The 22314-nt window shown below is 40.2% G+C and overlaps 1 protein-coding gene across 14 annotated transcripts in view; it reads right to left on the bottom strand.

The window, feature by feature from the left end:
- NCKAP5 (NCK associated protein 5) overlaps nt 1-22314 on the bottom strand; it is a 1062317-nt gene that overhangs the window by 206722 nt on the left and 833281 nt on the right. For all 14 annotated transcript variants that reach the window (XR_009009050.1, XR_009009051.1, XM_057551412.1 and 11 more), the window contains one exon: nt 2865-2933. Coding sequence is in view for 12 of the 14 variants with exons in the window: in XM_057551412.1 (XP_057407395.1) it covers nt 2865-2933 (69 nt within the window). In the remaining 2 variants the exon portion in view is untranslated. The remainder of the gene's footprint in view (nt 1-2864; nt 2934-22314) is intronic.

Raw genomic sequence — 22314 nt, forward strand, 5'->3', positions numbered from 1 at the left:
ATACTTTGAAATAATTACCCAGTTATTATTTTGCAGTTCATAATTGATTGAGTAGATATTGCTCAGTGCAATTACCCCTAGGATTTGCCTAAATGTGAGCCTCATCTGCTGGATTCTTAAACTTCAGTAGAAAGCTAGTGTTATGTGAATAATTAATACATGTTCCACTCAAATATTAATTTCAGAAGAAGGTATAAACTTAATAGATATATTTAATAGGGCTAGTTTGAATCACTCCGCCTTTATGTTCCCTCCCCCCCTCCAAAAAAGATGTTACATGGAAGGTAATGCATGACACACACCGATCCTTTGGCCATGTTTGTTAACACATAGTGTTGTGTGTTGGCTGACCACTGGCCTGTTCTATTGTCAGTTTTCTTCATTTATTGTATTAATATAAATGGTAAAATAGTCAATTTAAAAACTTCTGTAATATGGGACCCTTTTCTACCTTTTAAATTATTGTTATAAAGTTAATCCAGATTATATGGTCCTTACACTTGTGCGACACAAAAGTAAACACTTTGCCTGGTGTTGCCAGGTACAGGTGGCAGTTGGAAGCAGATTTTAGGATTCTACCTCCCATTAGCTGTGTGATGCAAACATTAGCTTCTGCCAACTAGGATTCGGTTTTTTAATCTGTTAAAAGGAAACAGATTTTGTCTAAATCATTTCGATGTCCTAATATTGAGTACTGCAAAAGTGATCAATGATTTAAATAAAACCGTTCTCATGTCAAAAAAAAGAACAACAACAAAAAAGCACAGAGGGATTCTCCCTCTGAAAATTCTGTCTTCAGTGGAAACCTTATACTAAATGATTTTGTGGGTGAAAACTTCGGTTTCACCAGACACATGCTAATGAAACCTTTGGAATACAGGCATAGAGAACATACAGAAAGCAGGCTGTGAATTTCCAGAAAGGAATGCTGGGAGCTTTTTGAGTGATGGGGAGGGATGACTTGTGGGAAAATTGTGACAACTAAGAAGTTTCTGTGGTGTGATCCACATAAATTTGACTTCTGAATACAGATTAAGTCTCATTGGAAATTTCTGTGCAGGAGGTTAAAGTGGAACTTTGCTGATCAATACATATGACCCAAGGGCAATATTTGTTCCTTTAAATATCCTTGGATCTATTTGGTCTTTCTTGCCCTAAACTTTGATTGGACCAAGTACCTGGGGAATAGGGGTGAGGGGGCTGAACTGGCCTCACTAGACACTGAGTCACCACTCCTCCTTTTATGTCAACTTACTTGAGCGATTCTTTTAACTTTGGATGGTGTAAAGATTATTCAGAGTCCTTTTAAGTCTTGACAGGGCAGAGGAGTGCAAACACCATTTTGCTTGAGTAACTAATATATATGGCTGGACATATGAAACAATTAAAATATTAAATAGCTAAACAATTTTCTGGGGACATTTTGAGGGTTCTTCAACAAGTAACTGTGAAGCAAAGCGGTCTGTGTTATGAGGATAATGGCTCTCAGTTTGTAGGGTTCAACAGCATCACCTGGAGAGCTTGCTGATACACAGATCGGTCATCGCCAGGCCCACCTCCACTCCCAGAGTCTCTGATTCTCTACAGCTGGGGGTGGGGCTTAAGAATTTGCATTTCTAACAAGTTCCCAGATGAGGCTGATGCCGCCAGGCCAGGGATCCCATTTCAAGAACCACTGGTGGAGGAAAACATTCAGCACAGGTGGAACTCTGAAGGAAACACCGTTTCTAGTTTCAAGGGAGAAGAGTACAGTATATGGTGGAGATGATGATGCCGTAACGGGGATTTGAACCTGTGTTCTTTGTCATTTAACCCATCACCTTCTGGGACAATCAAGGGGGGGATTGGGGGAGGAAAGGGGTAAGGAAGTTCAAGAGCGTTTGTTGGAAAAGGTTTTCCCAGTTGTTAGTGAGAAGGCAAAGACTGAAGATACATTGCTAGTTTCCACTGGTAAGGTAGGAGAACTCGACTGAACGTAATTTTTCTTATTTTCTTAAAATCTCTGTCAGCTATATCATAACAGCTCTTAAACAGAATCTCTTAGAAGAATATGTGCAAGTTTTAGGGTATCGGGCAGATGACTAGAAAAGTCATCCCATCAGATGAGTAACTCCAATCACCAACCAAGTCCCAGATAAGAGCTTGTCAGGGAGGCCAATGGCCAGTCCTGGCTGGATGACACAGGAAAGATGGGTGGTACGATCCCTGGCGCCGTGTGAGGGGATGGCTGAGAGGAAAACCAGGGCCCTGCATATACGTCGATCTTCCCTCCCCTCTCAGGAACTCTGAGACACCCACCACCTCTGCCTTCATCTCTTCATCTTCGTCAAATCACACTTCCCCAGTTTACTCAGGCGTGTGGCCCTGTCTCCTTCCATTCTGCTCAAATTTTCCTCCACACTTCCCTTTCTCTTCTTGGCTTGTTCTCAATCCACTGATTTTTTCCCTCTGGCTGCCAACTGTGAACACGTCCCCACCCACTCTATCAAGGATGTGCTTTTTCAGAAATGGCATCCAGTTGGAGGCGATGCAGCGTGCCCTGGGTGGCTTTTCTCATTCACAGGCTGGGACCACACTTACTGGACAGCACGAATTTATCATACAGTGAAGCATCTCCCAACCTATGCCCCAGGCATATTGAACAATAACCAAGAGGAATTTGCAGATGCCCGTATAAGGATACAGGGAGGGAGGGGGAGGGGACTGACTGACCTTCCTTCTCCACATTCACATGTTTACAACCTTCCTTTGAAGGAGAAAATGCTAATGTTCTCTGGAGACCGGTAATAGACACATATTAAGATCTGACATAGGGAATCCTAAATAGTCCAGCCTCTTATCCAGAAGCACCCCGCTCCCCTTACCTCATCAAGACACCTCTCATACTGTTCCCTTTGATTTTCATTTTCCAAAGCCAACGCTGAATTCTCTGCCTGCAGTAAGGATACAAAAATAATACAAATAAATCAATGAAATGTTCTGTTATGTGACAACTTCTTCAGTACAGTTACTAAATATATCTCCTCAGGATCTAAAACAGTCTTGTAGAAGAATCTTTGACGAGTTTGCTCTAAGTACTATTATAAATCTCTCAGGGATGACTCCTGTCTTATCGTTCACAAAAAGGCATTAGCATTTAAAGAAACGCAAAACTTGATATTTTGAACAGGTAGAAAATCAAATCATGGCCTGATGCAAGAGTGTTCTGTAAAAATGATTATAATGTTTACTTCATTCTATGAAAATGTAAATGGAAGAAATGCCTTAATCCACTTCATTAAGACCTGTCACAGTTTCACAACCTGGTATTTGTTTAGGTCATAGAAGAGAACCTCAGGTAAATTCACGAAAGCATAATTCCAAAAGCAAACTAAATATGTTGTGTTCTTGGTTAATCAATGACTTTTGAACATGAGACTATAATGAGAAATTGAAGAACTGAACATACTTAAGAGTCCCTCGCCCCTCCCCCTGCCTTTTTAAAAGTACTGCTTTCCTGCTCCTCAGAGCCTTGTAGGTACCTTAATGTTAAATAAGTTACTGTAGGATCCTAGGTTGAATATAGTTACTAGGTTACCAGTAGAATAATAAGGGAACAAAAGTATACAGTATAAGCACATTAGGTTTTAGAAGAAGCATGGAATGGTGGCATGAAAATTGCCCTCTGTCTGGTGACCTGGGTTCACTTTGGCCACTGCTGGCCCCAGCCTGAATCCTGAACTGTATAAGTTAACCCATCCCATGGCTGCCACAGTGATCACCGTCTCAATCTCCCAAGGAAACCTGGCTCTATCCACACCTCACGACAGCCCTCCTTAACATTTAGAAGTGGGCATATAGACCTTTAGATCATTTTTTTCAAAACTATGGTATGATTTTTAGGAGGTACACAGATTCACATTTTCCCGTTATAGTTTCTTTCAACTTTTTTTTTGGAAATAATTTCAAACTTACAGACGATTTGCAAAAATGGTACAATGAACTGCCATGTACCCTTTCCTTAGATTCACCAATTGTTAACATTTTGCCACATTTCCTGTATCACTTTCTTTCTCTTTCAATTTTTTTCCTGCAACTTGAGAGTAAGCTCTTTATCCCTAACTACTTCTGTGTGGATTTCCCAATAACGAAGACAACCACAGTATAGTTTTCAAAGCCAGGAAATACAGTGTTTATTAATACAGCACCACAATCTGACCTATAGTCCTTATTCCAAATTCATCCACTGTCCCAATAATGTCGTTATGGCAAAATTTTTTTCCAACCTAGAATGCTATCCAGGATCAGGATCCTATCTTGGATGAATGACAAATCATCTATTTGTCATTCATCCAAGACTGTGTAATCTGGAAGGGTTGTCATCTATGCTGTTGATCCCTCCCTCCCTCCTTTCCTTTTGTTTTTTTTGGAAGAGTAGAGGGCAATTATTTTGTGGAATGTCCCTTAATTTGGGTTTCTTTCAAGTTTCCTCCTGCACACCTGGCAGTAATGGCACAGAAATGATACTGAGTCCTTCTCAGTGCATCATATCAGAATCGTGTCATGTCCATTTGTCCCATAATTGGACATGTTAACTTTGATCACTTGGTTTAGGTGGGGTCTTCCAAATCTCTCCACTATAAATTTACTATCTTTCTTTTTAGAATTAATAAGTAAATTGGGGGTAGGTACTTTGAGACTATGAAAATCTCCTATTCCGCATCAAACTTTCATCTACTTATTTTAGCAACCATCAATGAACCTTGCCTGAATCAACAATTACTTCGGTTGAAAATGATGATTTCTACCATTTTTCTACCTACATTTACGAGTTTGCATGATGTCATAAGGAAGTGTTTTTCCTCTTTATTTATCAGTATGAATACATGGATTCTTTTATTATTCATAGGGCTATGTCTGTACTCTCAGTATTTATTTTGATGCTCAATTTTCTCAGCTTCGGGAAGGTGAATCTCTTTAAGCTGTGCCCTTTGACATATTTCCTTCATTTTAAAAACATGTTCTTTCTTTTTTGGCCCAGGGAAATGTTCCATGCCCATTTTGCTTGTCTGTTGCCCCATCCCTGAAATCAGCCATTTTTCCAAGGAATCCTGCTTCTTTTTAGTTGGGGAATGATGTTTGGAAACTAAGATCTGGATATTAATGTGCGCAAATTACTACTGAGGGATCACTGCTCCTAGTCCTTTTCAGTGGAAGGAAGGATTTCTCCCTTCTCTTCCCCTCCCTCTCTCCTTGCACGTGCGCGCGCACACGCGCACACACACACAACCCCCCACAGACTTCCTCCCTTTTCATATTTGTATCTTCCTTTTTCTAGAGTGAGAGCATGGGCTGCTGACATCATTATATTTTCTCATTTCTTCAATCCTAAAGTGCGTACAAAATGGTCACGCTACAAAAAAATAGTACTAAGAAGAATTCACATTTGCTTTTTCTTTAGAATGCAGGTATATACTAAAAATACTGTGTTCAAAAGATACCAGACTGGCTCTTCCTCACCCCTCACCCCTTAGTGTGGCTACACTATTTATTTGAAACTGAAGCTGGAAGGGTTGCATTTATGAATAGTCTTTATGAGACTCAGAAATTTTGAGGAAGTTAACATCTGCTTCTTTCTCCAATTTAATTTTATTTAGATTTAAATATGTTTTAAGAAGCAGATTCACAGATATAGAGAACTCTAGTGGTTACCAGTGGGGAGAGGGAAGGGGGAGGGACAATATAGGGGAAGGGGAGTAAGAGGTACAAATTACTACGTATAAAATAAGCTACAAGGACACATTGTACCACACAGGGAATATAGCCAACATTTTATAATAACTATAAGTGGAGTATAACCTTTAAAAACTATGAATCACTATATTGTACACCTGTCACATATAATACTGTACATCAACTATACTTCAATTACAAATGTTTACATTGTTTCAAAAAAAGAAAATTTATTTTGAAATTCAGTTCAGGTCATTTGTTTCTGATAGTATTCAAACTTAATTTCTCCTCTTCTCATTGGTTTCATTTTATTTTTTGAATATGGAAAACATGAACATGATTCCAAAAGTCAAAACTATACTAAAAGGAGCGAGGTATCACTTCCTCTCCTAACCCTTCGACATCACCCCATCCACCTCTCAGATTCTCTCCTAGTGCCCATCACTCCCTTTGTTGTTACCATCTAGTTACAATCCTGTGCCCTGCCCCCTCCTGTTATATATGCAACAATCAACTGCTCCCCCGCCTTTTTTCCTACCAGTTCTCTACTTGCATTCTTTCTGTTTTATCAGTTTATCACTTTCACGTACTATTCTTCCACCCTTGCCCTATATACCCCTGTTTTAGCCTCTTTGCTGGATGATGACTGGGGAGGCTGGTCTTATACTTCTCTTTTATTTCCACAGCATCTTGAAATTTTCCCTCTTCTTTTTCCCTTCACAGTCACATCTTCAGATGGTACCTTTTCTCTCAGCCTCATTTTCCCCAGAATCATGACCTCGCTGAGATGGTCACCTTAGGTCCTGCACACTTTCAAGCCCTGCCCTACAGCCAGAACTGAGATTTGAGCTCATGGTGTCAGACCTTCTCATTCTGGGAGTGCTTTCCTCGTACCCTCTGCTACCACCCTGCCCTGGCACACACAGCCTCGCTGTGGATAGTGCTGTGGGTACAGTATTCGGTGTTTATTTTTCTGCGGACAGCAGTTGACGTTCTAGTGTTCTGTTTTCTGGTAACACAGAAGGTGTGGGTTCCGTGTGGTTTTATTTGTGCTTTGATGATTTGAATTTTTTTTTCGTTTTTTTTGGCAGATGTATGAAAAGTTTCAGATTTAGGCCCGTCTGTTACTTACCGATGAAACTGATGTGGTGTTACTGAACTAGGACGGGGCACAAAAGCTGAAGTAAACAGTCTGTTTGGACGCCACCGTCAGATCATCCCGACCTAGTCATCTTCCAAATCCAAGGATTCAAATCCCTGTTTCTTCCTCAACTTTCCATTCTAATACTTGGCTTCGACATTTTTCCTCTGGGCTCGAACCCCTGTTTTAGCAACCCTCTCCCAACACTCCCGCCCCTCAGGTGGGATCCTACACTGTTCTTTCCACTTTCATCATGGACAGACGTCTGCCACACAGCCCAATCCTTCTACCCTCTTGCTGATCATCTGTTCAGAGTTTTAAGCATTGGTTATCCTCAGACAGTTCCATCATTTCGTTCCCCACCCAAACTAAACGGAAAGCTTTTCCTGACTTGCTGTTGGTTCCTCCAGGGCTTGCTCTGGCCTGTCACACTGAACCCCCTTCAGACCTGCAGCTGGTGTAACCCCTCAGCTCCCTGCCCAGCCCAGGTGGGAGGGCCGGTTCTACCCCCTGCAGTTTACCTGGCAATGGCAGGCTGTGTAACCTTCAACAAGTCATGGAACCTTTCTGGGATTACAGTTCTTTAGTAGTTAATAAGTGAAGGGAACATACTAGCCTATCTACAAAGCGACTTCCGGTTCAAATATTTGGATACCATGAATCATGGAGGAACTGCTAGAATTTCAGTTTTATGAAGTCACTGCTTTCTTTGGAGAAATTTAGCTTCCCTGGGGTCTGCTGGTTTTAGTAAGGCAACAGCACAGAGGATGATGGGGAGAGATAAAGGAGAGAACAGCAATGCCAGCTTACATTGCTTTCACTTGAAAAATCTTGGGAAATAATATGTAAGGAAATAAAGTTGAAAATGGGAATGTATATGGGATGTCTGTATCTCGCTTCTACCCACAGTATCACGTTGCAATAACACTCCGATCGATCCACTCAGATTATTATCATCATTACACCATTTACATTACTTGCCTTACGTTTACTGCTCTGACAATCTATTACAGGCAAGCAAATTAAATACCTTAAGGGTGCTGGGAAAAACATGGCAGTCACATTTATGGTTAATGCATTCAGTTACAGAGACCAATTTAATTGATGTAATCCTACATATCCCAGGGGACGACGGAGATATTAACAGTTATGCTGGTGAAGTTAAAATAATCTTGAACTCATGATTTTCTTTAATCCATTTGCATTTATTAGAAATTCAGGATTAACCTGCTACCAACATGAGACAACAGGGGAAAAAAACAGAAAAAGAAAAAAGGAAACTTAATTAAATGTGATTTAAAGAGACAGTGACTACTTGTATGGCAGGGATGGGAGAGGATGAGGCAGAGAGGGAAAGAGAATGTCAGTGTCACTACTGAGACTTACAGAATGATAATATGGGTTTTGTCACTTTAAATAAGTGTGTTATTAAAGCAGTGTACTCAGAGGATGTCATTAGAGTGTTCAATTAAATGTAACAGCGGGTCTTAGGGCTCAGCTTTGTCTTACACAACAATCAAAACCTTGTGCCAGACTTAGTCTCTGATTTAGAGGATTTCCTGCTCTGTGCGGTTTCCTCAGGGCTCCAAATTACAGGGATCTAAATACGTTTCTGATTTCATCCCTAAAGTCCTTAAATATCTTTATAAAATTGAAGACCTTCATAGAGTACATCTGTATTGTTTTGGTTTACTGTGGAAAATGGGTCTGAATTAATACATGTAAAATCTTTTTTTTTTTTTTTTTTTTTTAAATTTTATAGCTACTTTATTTATTTATTTATTTATTTTTGGCTGTGTTGGGTCTTCAGTTCGTGCGAGGGCTTTCTCTGGTTACGGCAAGTGGGGGCCACTCTTCATCGCGGTGCGGGGACCGCTCTTCATCGCGGTGCGCGGGCCTCTCACCATCGCGGCCCCTCCCGTTGCGGGGCACAGGCTCCAGACGCGCAGGCTCAGCAGCTGTGGCTCACGGGCCCAGCCGCTCCGCGGCATGTGGGATCCCCCCAGACCAGGGCTCGAACCCGTGTCCCCTGCATTAGCAGGCAGACTCTCAACCACTGCGCCACCAGGGAAGCCCTAAAATCTTTTTTTAATTGAAGTATAGTTGATTTACAATGTTGTTGAATTAATGTATGTTTAATATTAATATAGTTTTAAAGAAACTATGTTCCTTAGGGGGTCTGCTTTGTGAATAGACAGGCTGGCCGGAGCTTACAAATGATTAAATGGACCAATGCTTCTAAAGCGCTGCTCTACATTAATCCTCTAAGTGCTCATTATGTATAAATCTTTCTATACTATAAATGTGCTTAATACATCTGCTACAGTTGAATGTTTGTGTCTTCCCCAAATTCATATGTTGAAATCCTAATGCCCAATGTGATGGTATTAAAGAGTGGGGCCTTTGGAAGGTGAGCAGGTCATGAGGGTGGAGCCCTCATGAAGGGGATTAGAGTCCTCATAAAGGAGGCTCTGAAGGTTGCCAGCACCCCCCTTCCTACATGGAGGACACAGCAAGAAGGCACCGGCTATGGCTATGAACCAAGAAGAGGACCCTGACCAGAACTTGACCGTGCTGGGCCCTTGATCTTGGACTTCCCAGCTTCCAGAACTGAGAGAAATAAATTTCTGTTATTTATAAACTACTCGGTCTTTGGTATTTTGTTATAGCAGCCTGAACAGACTAAGACAGTATCCTTTTCCACAGACCAAAGGTAGAATAGTTCTACACAAAAAACTTTCCTCTACATAAAATAACAACTCCACTGTAGGATTTTCACCTGTTATACTCTGTCCCCACTCATCTATGTAAACATATATTTGCTGCTACATAGCATATGCCATCTCTCAGGTCAGGTCTAACCCCTGTTCATCTCAAGAAGTTCAAGTTCTCATTCCCCAGGCTACGCCTTTGTTTCCGCTGTTTCAGATGGAATATGCTTCACTCTCCCATTGGCTTTTCTAAATTCTACTTATTTTTTGTGGTCTGGTGAAGATGTGAACCTAAAAACTTATATGGGGGCATATATTTAAATTAAAAGAGTAATTTCACATGGACAAAAAAGTTTCAAAAACATTACAAAGAGTTCTTCTATAACTTTCACTCAGATTCCCCAAAGGTTAGTTTTTACCACGCTTGCTTTATCATTTGTTTTATGGAAGAAAGAAGAAGGTGGAAAGAGAAGGATGTCTTCTGAAGGGAAAAAAGAGAGAAAGAGAAGAAAAACTCCAATTCACAATAGTTAAAAGGGCTGCATCCCTGTGGTTTCCCTTCTGTAACAGCTGGTCTTTTCCGGAATGACATCTTCCCAGCTTGCTGAAAACCCTCAACTCAGCAAAGGCAAACAGGTCAGAATAAAGTCAGGCGAAAGGTATTTCTCAAAAATCATGGTTGGGCCCCAAAGGCAGGAAAGCACACCTTTTTAGGATCGCCCCTCTGAATCAGAGTCCTGTGACGCTCCAGTTAAATACCTGAGTATTTATACCTGAGTTGCCCATTACAGTACCATCCTAACAACTTCACTCTGTGCACCAAGAAACTTCAGATTCGGCCTTCCAAGCAAAACAGAGATGCCCCAAATAGCCTTAATTACACTGTAGTCTGTTCTATTCTGAAAGCCATCTAAGGAGAAAGCGTCATGGGAGTGGCTGGGCGAGCCATAAGGCATGCCATCCAAGCGCGCACATTTGCATCTCGTAAAGCGGTACAAAGCCTGAATTCACCAAGAACTGGACCTGGACATTGAGTCTCCGTCCCTTTATCTTCATCCATTAAAACTTCTGGCGTTTCTGGATCATTCATCTTATCGTGTCTGGTCACTGTGGTGGCCAGGTTGGAGGGGTAGCTGGCAAAAGGGTGTTTCCCACTGACTGTATTTAAGAGCTACATCTCCACACCTGGGCAACATGTAGGGCTGCTGTGCACTTGGAGACAAATTTTGTCATTCTAGAAAATTTCGGGAAATAGTTATAAGCTATGCCCATCCACCACAAGAATAGGACATGCATTCATGGAATGCATTCCTGGAAGGCTTAGAAGGAACCTCTGTGCCCATACATGCACAGGCACACTGCCAAAATGTCATTACTCTTGCACTAAAGTAACCTGAGGAAGCCCAGTAAGTCCAGGCCTAGCACAAGGCACTGGGGAGCTAAATTCAAATAAAATAGCATTCATGTTTCAAGGAGTTCAGGATCCCAAACAATGAGAACATATTATGCAGGACCTGTCTATAGATTCATTTTTTTTTTATTTTGATTTGATTTTGTAATTATTTATTTTTTAACATCTTTATTGGAGTATAATTGCTTAACAATGGTGTGTTAGTTTCTGCTCTATAACAAAGTGAATCAGCTATACATATACATACATCCCCATATCTCCTCCCTCTTGTGTCTCCCTCCCACCCTCCCTATCCCACCCCTCTAGGTGGTCACAAAGCACTGAGCTGATCTCCCTGTGCTATGCAGCTGCTTCCCACTAGCTATCTATTTTACATTTGGTAGTGTATATATGCCCATGCCACACTCTCACTTCGTCCTAGCTTACCCTTCACATTCCCTGTGTCCTCAAGTCCATTCTCTACGTCTGCGTCTTTATTGCTGTCCTGCCCCTAGGCTCTTCAGAACCACCTTTTTTTTAAATATATATATTCCATATATATGTGTTAGCATACGGTATTTGTTTTTCTCTTTCTGACTTACTTCACTCTGTATGACAGACTCTAGGTCCATCCACCTCACTGCAAATAACTCAATTTCGTTTCTTTTTATGGCTGAGTAATATTCCATTGTATACATGTGCCACATCTTCTTTATCCATTCTTCTGTCGATGGACACTTAGGTTGCTTCCATGTCCTGGCTATTGGAAATATAGTGTTGCAATGAACATTGTGGTACATGTCTCTTTTTGAATTATGGTTTTCTGAGGGTATATGCCCAGTAGTGGCATTGCTGGGTCGTATGGTAGTTCTATTTTTACTTTTAAAGGAACCTCCATACTGTTCTCCATAGTGGCTGTATCAATTTACATTCCCACCAAGAGTGTAGGAGGGGTTCCCTTCTCTCCACACCCTCTCCAGCAATCATTACTTGTAGATTTTGTGATGATGGCCATTCTGACTGGTGTGAGGTGATACCTCATTGTAGTTTTGATTTGCATTTCTCTAATAATTAGTGATGTTGAGCATCTTTTTGTCTGCCTATTGTCCATCTGTATGTCTTCTTTGGAGAAGTGTCTATTTAGGTCTTTCTGTCTAAGGTCTGTTTTGACAATTTGATTTTAGAAACCCAATATCAAAGCATCATAAAGCTGTTAGTATCTGTACCTCCTCCCCCATTAATGAGGTTACTTTCTTTGTCTCTGAACTTGCTAAGCGGAATTAACTTGACCTCCCCTCCCCTGAAACTCTATCTCTCCTCTCCACTAGCTAGAAGAGGAAAATTGATCTTTTCAGCCTGGAACAGATTGTACTTGGGACTCAGACTTGTGTTGATTCAGGGAAGTGAAGCTCTGTATGTCTGACAAGTGTGTGTTTTTAAAGACTGGTACAAATATCTTATTATTCCAAACATTTAATACTATTGTCAAATTATTCCAAATTATTCCTATTAAAATTGAAAACCTCAGCAATTTCAAAAATTACATATTTGCACTTAAGATGCAACAAGTAATTTCTAATCATGACAGAGCCTAAAATGCAGGTACCCTAAAGGTCTTAGCAAAAACGACCTTTGAACATATTTTGCTCCCCAGATGTGTGTTCAGAAATACTAAATCCCTTTGACTTTCAAGCAACAGGGGACTAGGGTGAATTCTGTGGTTTTATAAGCGTCACAGAGAAATTTCACAGAACTGAGAAATGTGAACGGATCTGATCACTTTGTTGCATAGAGGATATTTGTGACATTAACCACCAGTCATTTTAGAAGTTGAATTATTCAAAACTTGATTGATTTGCATAACGTAATATCAATTAAGATATTGACCTTATTACCTCATTTAATTGAAGACCCCTAGACTGTATGGGGTAGATAGTGTTAGCTCCATTTCACAGATTAAAAAGAAAACTTAAAGAAATTGCCCACATACATCCTTTATGCTACAGGGATAATATCGTTATATACACAGTCCTTATTCCTTAAGTATTTTGAAAAACAGCATATAAACAAAGAAAGCCCAAGAAATACAGCGTTAGTGTTTGTCCCCACTCGGCCAAAAAGCAAGCAATTCGGGTTGTTTAATTGACTGGGAATTCCTTCAGGAATAGGAATCTTTGACCTCTGAACTATACAGGAACTGGAAGACAAACAGGGGAAGTAAACAAGCACAGACATTTGCGTTCCAGGAATCGTTTTACCTCCAAAACGAAGTTACTTAAAAATGTAAGTTAAAAGTACAAAGATATACCATTACACGTGCACCAAATTGGCACGAACAGAAAAAAGGTAAAAGGCAAGTGTTGGTGAATACGTGGAGAAATAGGAACTCTCATATCACACCGGGAGGAGGTATAAATAAACGTATTCATGTAGAACAGTCTGGCTTAACCTACCGAAGGAGAAGATTGCTTACACCTCCCAGCCCAGCAAAGCCATCACTAGGTACATCCGCTACAGATGTCTGTGAACACCTATAACACGATGGCCATACACATATGTTCACAGCATCTTTGCTCTTACGAGCTCCCAGACGGAAATAATCCAAATGAAGACTAACAGTACAACTGGCAATTTGTGGTAAATTTATATAATGAAATAATATACAGAAATGAAAAACAGTGGAATAGAGCATGAAAAATGGATAACACATATAAATCTTGCAACGATAGCACTGAGTAAAAGAAGCTGGATGTATATTCAAACATATTTATACAAATACACATACATGGGCATACACATACATACACATTATCTCCCAAAATGACTCCAAGTACAAATGTTAAAGCTGGAAAAATTATATTGTTTGGCAATACAAAAATAGGAAGTGAAACTATTTTTTTCAAAAAGCAAGAAAAGGATTATTCCAGAAGTCAGAAGAATAATTGCCTCTGGTGGGGAGAAAGGAACCTGTGATGAGAGAGGAACCTGTGGGGGCCCTCTGGGCTCCTGGCGATATCTCACTGGCTGACCTAGTAGCAGTTCTTCAATTGTTTGCATTATAATTTTTCACTGTAAATATACATTTTATGCACTTGTCTGTAAACACATTTCACACACACACACAAACACACACCCAATAAGTAACAGAGCACAAGGTGGGGCTTGAGGGCAAGGGAGTTCTGGAAGGGTCTAGGTGTACTCGGGCAGCCAGTTCTGCTCTTACAGGGTCAGAGGGCGCAGGGCGGGGACACAGGGCAGGGAAAAGGACAAAGAGGTGGAAGGAGCCAGACGCTGTGGTGAAGGGACACGACTAAATGTGTATTTTAAGTAACTAACCCCCGGCACCAGCGACGAAGAGGGATTACGGTGGCAGGTGGGGAGATGAGAAAACATGTGACTGCAGCATCCTGTCAAGGACCACCTGCCCCTGAAATACAACGGCGGCAGCGGGGAGGAGGGGGAAGACACACACATGGAGAAAGAATTCAGAACAGATTCTTCAGCTCCTCAGCAGCACCTGGGTGAGAAGGACAGCCGAGAACCAAAGACAAAACAAAGGCTGATACTCTAGATCTCTGAGACAGTGGTATGGTCTTTGACAGAAAAGCAGAGCCAAGTGAGATAAACAGTGTTATGGAAGATTTTTAGAAAAAAATCTATTGCTCTGCCATGGAACAATTTTTTTCCCCTTCCTACAGAGAAGACAAAGTGACAGCAGGTGTATAACTCTTGCTCTTAAGCAACGTATGCCAGCAGTCCACACTGGCCCCTCTCCCCTTTCTTTGCATTGTTTGCATGTTTCCAGCACATCCTTTTCACTGATGCTGATGGCTCGCTCTGATGCCCCCTTTCTCTTTAGGGAAGAATAATGTCCCTTTGCTTAAGAATCCACAAGGAATGACCCAGCAATCCCACTACTGGGCATATACCCAGAGAAAACCATAATGCAAAGAGACACATGCACCCCAGTGTTCATTGCAGCACTATTTACAATAGCCAGGACATGGAAGCAACCTAAATGCCCATCGACAGACGAATGAATAAAGAAGATGTGGTACATATATACAATGGAATATTGCTCAGCCTTAAAAAGGAACTAAACTGCATCATTTGTAGAGACGTGGATGGACATAGAGTCTGTCATACAGAGTGAAGTAAGTCAGAAAGAGAAAAACAAATATCGTATATTAACACATATATGTGGAACCTAGAAAAACGGTACAGATGAACCGGTTTGCAAAGCAGAAATAGAGACACAGATGTAGAGAACAAATGTATGGACACCAAGGCGGGAAAGTGGAGGTGGCGGGGGGTGGTGGGATGAATTGGGAGATTGCGACTGACATATATACACTAATATGTATAAAATAGATAACTCATAAGAACCTGCTGTATAAAAAATATAAAATAAAATTCAAAAAAAAAAAAAGATAGAGGCTGATTTTTCCTCAGGAAGACACACGAAGCAGAGCCACAGCTGACTCCTGTCAACATGTAACAAAAGCAAGAAATAAGACTTTAATCTTGTAAACAACTGGGTTTGCTTTGTTCTTGTTTTACCACACCATAACCTGTAAATATTTAATAATATGTAAAATATACCAGTGGAATAGTTTCGGAAGCCAGAAAGATGCTAAAACATGTTAAGTAATGGGGAAATATTTGATAATGCTATCAAACGCAATAACGTGGAATAAAGTTACACATCAAATGAAAAAAACAAAAAAAACCAAAAACAAACAAACAAAAAAAGAATTCACAAGGAAAATGGTATTAAGCTTTAGGAAGATTACAATGAAAGTTAATTAGCAAGCATAATCTCTGGCCTTTCCACTCAGGACAACTGCCCTTCCAATTGGTGAGCGGACGCATGGTCGAGAGTCACGGGAAGGCTGCCTCAGCCCTGCTCTGCACTCCCATCTGTCCCCTGCATGAGTGGGCAGTAGCTGCTCCAACACTTGGAGCCTTCTGCCTTCTTCTGAGGATGGAGTGCGATGGGGGAATCCAGTGTCTAAGGATAATTTAGTTTGGCTATTCCCTTTAGCTGAAACTATAAGGACATGTGACACCCCTTGACTCATTTCTATCATTTGGTGTCCTGAAATTTACTCAGTGGGGTTCAGAAAATCTAAATAAGATCTGGCCACAAGAGAGGAATTACCCTCAAATTTGTGGCAGTTCTCAAAACAATCAGTTTTGAAGAAACAAGCAGTTCAGTTTTGTATATTTGAGGTGTGAGAGTAACATCTGGAAGAGATGCATCCAGGTGTTGCAAATGTGGGTTTAATTTGAGATGGAAGCCAGAGCTAGAGTCATTGGCGTGTCTGTGTCAGAGACGAGCAAAGGAACTCTGGAAAATGACGATGACGATGACAATGGGAGTTAACGAGTATGGATGGTTACTATGTGCCAGGCTCCGCGCTCAGCACTTAGTATACTTGATCTCATGGAATTCTTACAGCAGTGCTACAGAGAGACTATTCTGTCCATTTTCTAGATGAGTAACCTGAGGCTCAGAGAGAGTTAGTGGTTTTCTTCAGGTCACACGGACCTAACTGACTGAGAAGCACTCTGAGCCATTACAGTAAACTTTTTAGCATCCTGCCCTCCCGCTTGCTTTTGCTTTAATGCAATTATGCTAAACTGAATCCCCTTCTAGAAATGACATCCATTATTTGCAAATCCAGGGGCTGAAAGGGGGTGGGTGATCTTCCACTTCCCTTGAGAGAATTGGCAAGCAGTGGGATTTGCTGTGAAAACCTTGGGGAGAGAGGAAAACTAACATGTTTACACACAACCCTGATTCTTCTCGTTCTACCTTTGAAAATTTCCTGAGTTGCTTCGTGTGGGTGAGTGGATGGGCACTGGCAGATAGTTTTAAGCAGCTGTCACCCTGTGGTGATAAGGGATGAGGCGGCTGAAACATAATTCCTTACTGAGGGCTGGATAAAAACAGAGTAAACACCTCAGCTGACAGCTCAGCTCAGGGGCAATAACAGACATGTAGGTTGGGAAGCTGGCAGCCACCAATTTTATTAGAAGATTTTTCAGTTTGAATTACACATCATGTTACAAAGATAATAGTGGATCAATGTGTACATTATGTACTTATCCGTTGATGCTACTAAGGAGGTATTTTATACCTAGATGACATCTCAGACAGACATTTTAAGGATAAGGAAAGTGTGGTATCAAGAGACCTGGCGTTTCAGTTATAGTTTGGTGGTCTTAAAAACAATTTCAGGCACTGCAGAGCTCCGCCAGACCTGACTCCGTCGTGTGGCTGACAAGGTCTTGGTGCTCCGGCCGGGTGTCAGGCCTGAGCCTCTGAGGTGGGAGAGCTGAGTTCAGGACATTGGATGACCAGAGACCTGCTGGCCCCATGTAATATCAGTTGGCGAGAGTTCTCCCAGAGATCTCCGTCTCAATGCTAAGACCCAGCTCCACTCAATGACCGGCAAGTTCCAGTGCTGGACACTCTATGCCAAACAACTAGCAAGACAGGAACACAACCCCACCCCTCAGCAGCGAGGCTGCCTAAAATTGTAATAAGTTCGCAGACACCCCAAAACACACCACTGAATGATTTCACCACTGAAGTCTTGTGGGTTCTGCCCACAAGAAAGACAAGGTCCAGCCTCATCCACCAGAACACAGGCACCGGTCCCCTCCACCAGGAAGCCTACAAAACCCACTGAACCAACCTTAGCCACTGGGGGCAGACACCAAAAACAATGGGAACTATGAACCTGCAGCCTGCGAAAAGGAGACCCCAAACACAGTAAGTTAAGCAAAATGAGAAGACAGAGAAATACACAGCAGATGAAGGAGCAAAGTAAAAACCCACCAGACCTAACAAATGAAGAGGAAATAGGCAGTCTACCTCAAAAAGAATGCAGAGTAATGATAGTAAAGATGATCCAAAATCTTGGAAATAGAATGGAGAAAATACAAGAAGCATTTAACAAGGACCTAGAGGAACTAAAGAACAAACAAACAATGATAAACAACACAATAAATGAAATTAAAAATTCTCTAGATGGGATCAATAGCAGAATAACTGAGGCAGAAAAACGGATAAGTGACCTGAAAGATAAAATAGTGGAAATAACTACCACAGAGCAGAATAAAGAAAAAAGAATGAAAAGAATGGAGGACAGTCTCAGAGACCTCTGGGACAACATTAAACACACCAACATTCGAATTATAGGGGTCCCAGAAGAAGAAGAGAAAAAGAAAGGGACTGAGAAAATATTTGAAGAGATTATAGTTGAAAACTTCCCTAATATGGGAAAGGAAATAGTCAATCAAGTCCAGAAAGTACAGAGAGTTCCATACAGGATAAATCTGATGAGAAACATGCCAAGACACATATTCATCAAACTATCAAAAATTAAATACAAAGACAAAATATTAAGAGCAGCAAGGGAAACGCAACAAATAACATAAAAGGGAATCCCCATAAGGTCAACAGCTGATATTTCAGCAGAAACTCTGCAAGCCAGAAGGGAGTGACAGGACATATTTAAAGTGATGAAAGGGAAAAACCTACAACCAAGATTACTCTATCCAGCAAGGATCTCATTCAGATTTGACAGACAAATAAAACCTTTACACACAAGCAAAAGCTAAGAGAGTTCAGCACCACCAAACCAGCTTTACAACAAATGCTAAAGGAACTTCTCTAGGCAGGAAACACAAGAGAAGGAAAAGACCTACAATAACAAACCCAAAACAATTAAGAAAATGGTAACAGGAACATACATATCAGTAATTACCTTAAATGTAAATGGATTAAATGCTCCAACCAAAAGACATACACTGGCTGAATGGATCCAAAAACAAGACCCATATATATGCTGCCTACAAGAGACCCACTTCAGACCTAGCAACACATACAGACTGAAAGTGAGGGGATGGAAAAAGATATTCCATGCAAATGGAAATCAAAAGAAAGCTGGAGTAGCAATTCTCATATCAGACAAAATAGACTTTAAAATAAAGACTTACAAGAGACAAACAAGGACATTAAATAATGATCAAGGGATCAATCCAAGAAGAAGATATAACAATTGTAAATATTTATGCACCCAACATAGGACAACTCAATACATAAGGCAAATGATAACAGCCATAAAAGGGGAAATCGACAGTAACACAGTAATAGTAGGGGGCTTTAACACCACACTTTCACCAATGGACAGATAATACAAAATGAAAATAAATAAGGAAATACAAGCTTTAAATGACACCTTAAACAAGATGGACTTAATTGATATTTATAGGACATTCCATCCAAAAACAACAGAATACACTTTCTTCTCAATTGCTCATGGAACATTCTCCAGGATAGATCATATCTTGGGTCACAAATCAAGCCTTTGTAAATTTAAGAAAATTGAAACCGTATCAAGTATCTTTTCCGACCACAACGCTATGAGACTAGATATCAATTATAGGAAAAATTCTGTAAAAAATACAAACACATGGAGGCTAAACAATACACTACTAAATAACCAAGAGATCACTGAAGAAATCAAAGAAGAAATCAAAAAACACCTAGAAACAAATGACAATGAAAACACGATGACCCAAAACCTATGGGATGCAGCATAAACAGTTCTAAGAGGGAAGTTTATAGCAATACAATTCTACCTCAAGAAACAAGAAACATCTCAAATAAAGAACCTAACCTTACACCTAAAGCAACAGAGAAAGAAGAACAAAAAACCCCAAAGTTAGCAGAAGGAAAGAAATCATAAAGATCAGATCAGAAATAAATGAAAAAGAAATGAAGGAAACGATAGCAAAGATCAATAAAAGTAAATGCCGGTTCTTTGACAAGATAAACAAAATTAATAAACCTTTAGCCAGACTCATCAAGAATAAGAGGGACAGGACTCAAATCAATAAAATTGGAAATGAAAAAGGAGAAGTTACAGCGGACACCGCAGAAATACAAAAGCATCCTAAGAGACTACTACAAGCAACTCTATGCCAATAAAATGGACAACCTGGAACAAATGGACAAATTCTTAGAAAGGTATAACCTTCCAAGACTGAAACAGTAAGAAACAGAAAATATGAACAGACCAATCACAAGTAATGAAATTGAAACTGTGATTAAAAATCTTCCAACAAACAGAAGTCCAGGACCAGATGGCTTCACAGTTGAATTCTATCAAACATTTAGAGAAGAGCTAACACCCATCCTTTCTCAAACTCTTCCAAAAAACTTTCTTGGAAAGTTTTTCCAAGAAAAACTTGGAGAGGAAGGAACACTCCTTGCAGAGGAAGGAACACTCCTAAACTCATTCTATGAGACCACCATCACCTTGATACCAAAACCAGACAAAGATACTAGAAAAAAAGAAAATTACAGACCCATATCACCAATGAATATAGATGCCAAAATCCTCATCAAAATACTAGCAAACAGAATCCAACAACACATTAAAAGGATCATACACCATGATCAAGTGGGATTTATCCCAGGGATGCAAGGATTCTTCAATATATGCAAATCAATCTATGTGATACATCATATTAACAAATTGAAGAAGAAAAACCATATGATCACCTCAACAGATGCAGAAAAAGCTTTTGAGAAACTTCAACACCCATTTATGATAAAAACTCCCCAGAAAATGGGCATAGAGGGAACTTATCTCAACATACTAAAGGCCGTATATGAGAAACCCACAGCAAACATTATTCTCAATGGTGAAAAACTGAAAGCATTTCCTCTACGATCAGGAATAAGACAAGGATGTCCACTGTCGCCTCTATTATTCAACATAGTTTTGGAAGTCCTAGCTACGGCAATCAGAGAAGAAAAAGAAATGAATGGAATACAAATTGGAAAAGAAGAAGTAAAACTGTCACTGTTTGCAGATGACATGATACTATACATAGAGAATCCTAAAACTGCCACCAGAAAACTGTTAGAGCTAATCAATGAATTTGGTAAAGTTGCAGGATACAAATTAATGTACAGAAATCTCTTGCATTCCTATCCACTAACAATGAAAGATCAGAAAGAGAAATTAAGGAAACAATCACATTCAACATTGCAACAAAAAGAATAAAGTACCTAGGAATAAACCTACCTAAGGAGGGAAAAGACCTGTACTCAGAAAACTATAAGACACTGATGAAAGAAATCAAAGATGACACAGAGATGGAGAGATATACCATATTCTTGGATTGGAAGAATCTATATTGTAAAGATGACTATACTATCCGAAGCAATCTACAGATTCAATGCAACCCCTATCAAATAACAGTGGCATTTTTTACAGAGCTAGAACAAAAAATCTTAAAATTCGTATGAAGACAAAAAAGACCCCAAATAACCAAAGCAGTCTTGAGGGGAAAAAATGGAGCTGGAGGAATCAGACTCCCTGACTTCAGACTACACTACAAAGCTACAGTAATCAAGACAGTATGGTACTGGCACAAAAACAGAAATATAGATCAATGGAACAGGATACAAAGCCCAGAGATAAACCCATGCACATATGGTAACCTTACCTTTGATAAAGGAGGCAAGAGTATACAATGGAGAAAAGACAACCTCTTCAATAAGTGGTGCTGGGAAATCTGGACAGCTACATGTAAAAGAATGAAATTAGAACACTCCCTAACACCATACACAAAAGTAAACTCAAAATGGATTAAAGACCTAAATGTAAGGCCAGACACTATAAAACTCTTAGAGGAAAACATAGGCAGACACTCTATGATATAAATCACAGCAAGATCCTTTTTGACCCACCTCCTAGAGAAATGGAAATAAAAACAAAAGCAGACAAACGGGATCTAATGAAACTTAAAAGCTTTTGCACAGCAAAGGAAACGATAAACAAGATGAAAGGACAGCCCTCAGAATGGGAGAAAATATTTGCAAATGTAGCAACTGACAAAGGATTAATCTGCAAAATTTACAAGCAGCTCATGCAGCTCAATATCAAAAAAGCAAACCCAATCCAGAAATGGGCAGAAGACCTAAACAGACATTTCTCCAAAGAAGATATACAGATTGTCAACAAACACATGAAAGGATGCTCAACATCACTAATCACTACAGAAATGCAAATCAAAACTATAGTGAGGTATATCACACCAGTCAGAATGGCCATCATCAAGAAATCTACAAAGGATAAATGCTAGAGAGGGTGTGAAGAAAAGGGAACCCTCTTGCACTGTTGGTGGGAATGTAAATTGATACAGCCACTATGGAGAACAGTATGGAGGTTCCTTAAAAAACTAAAACTACCACACTACCCAGCAATCCCACTACTGGGCATATACCCTGAGGAAACTGTAATTCAAAAAGATATATGTACCACAATGTTCAT

Source organism: Balaenoptera acutorostrata, chromosome 8 (assembly GCF_949987535.1).
Source record: "Balaenoptera acutorostrata chromosome 8, mBalAcu1.1, whole genome shotgun sequence".
NCBI classification, from domain to species: Eukaryota; Metazoa; Chordata; class Mammalia; order Artiodactyla; family Balaenopteridae; genus Balaenoptera; species Balaenoptera acutorostrata.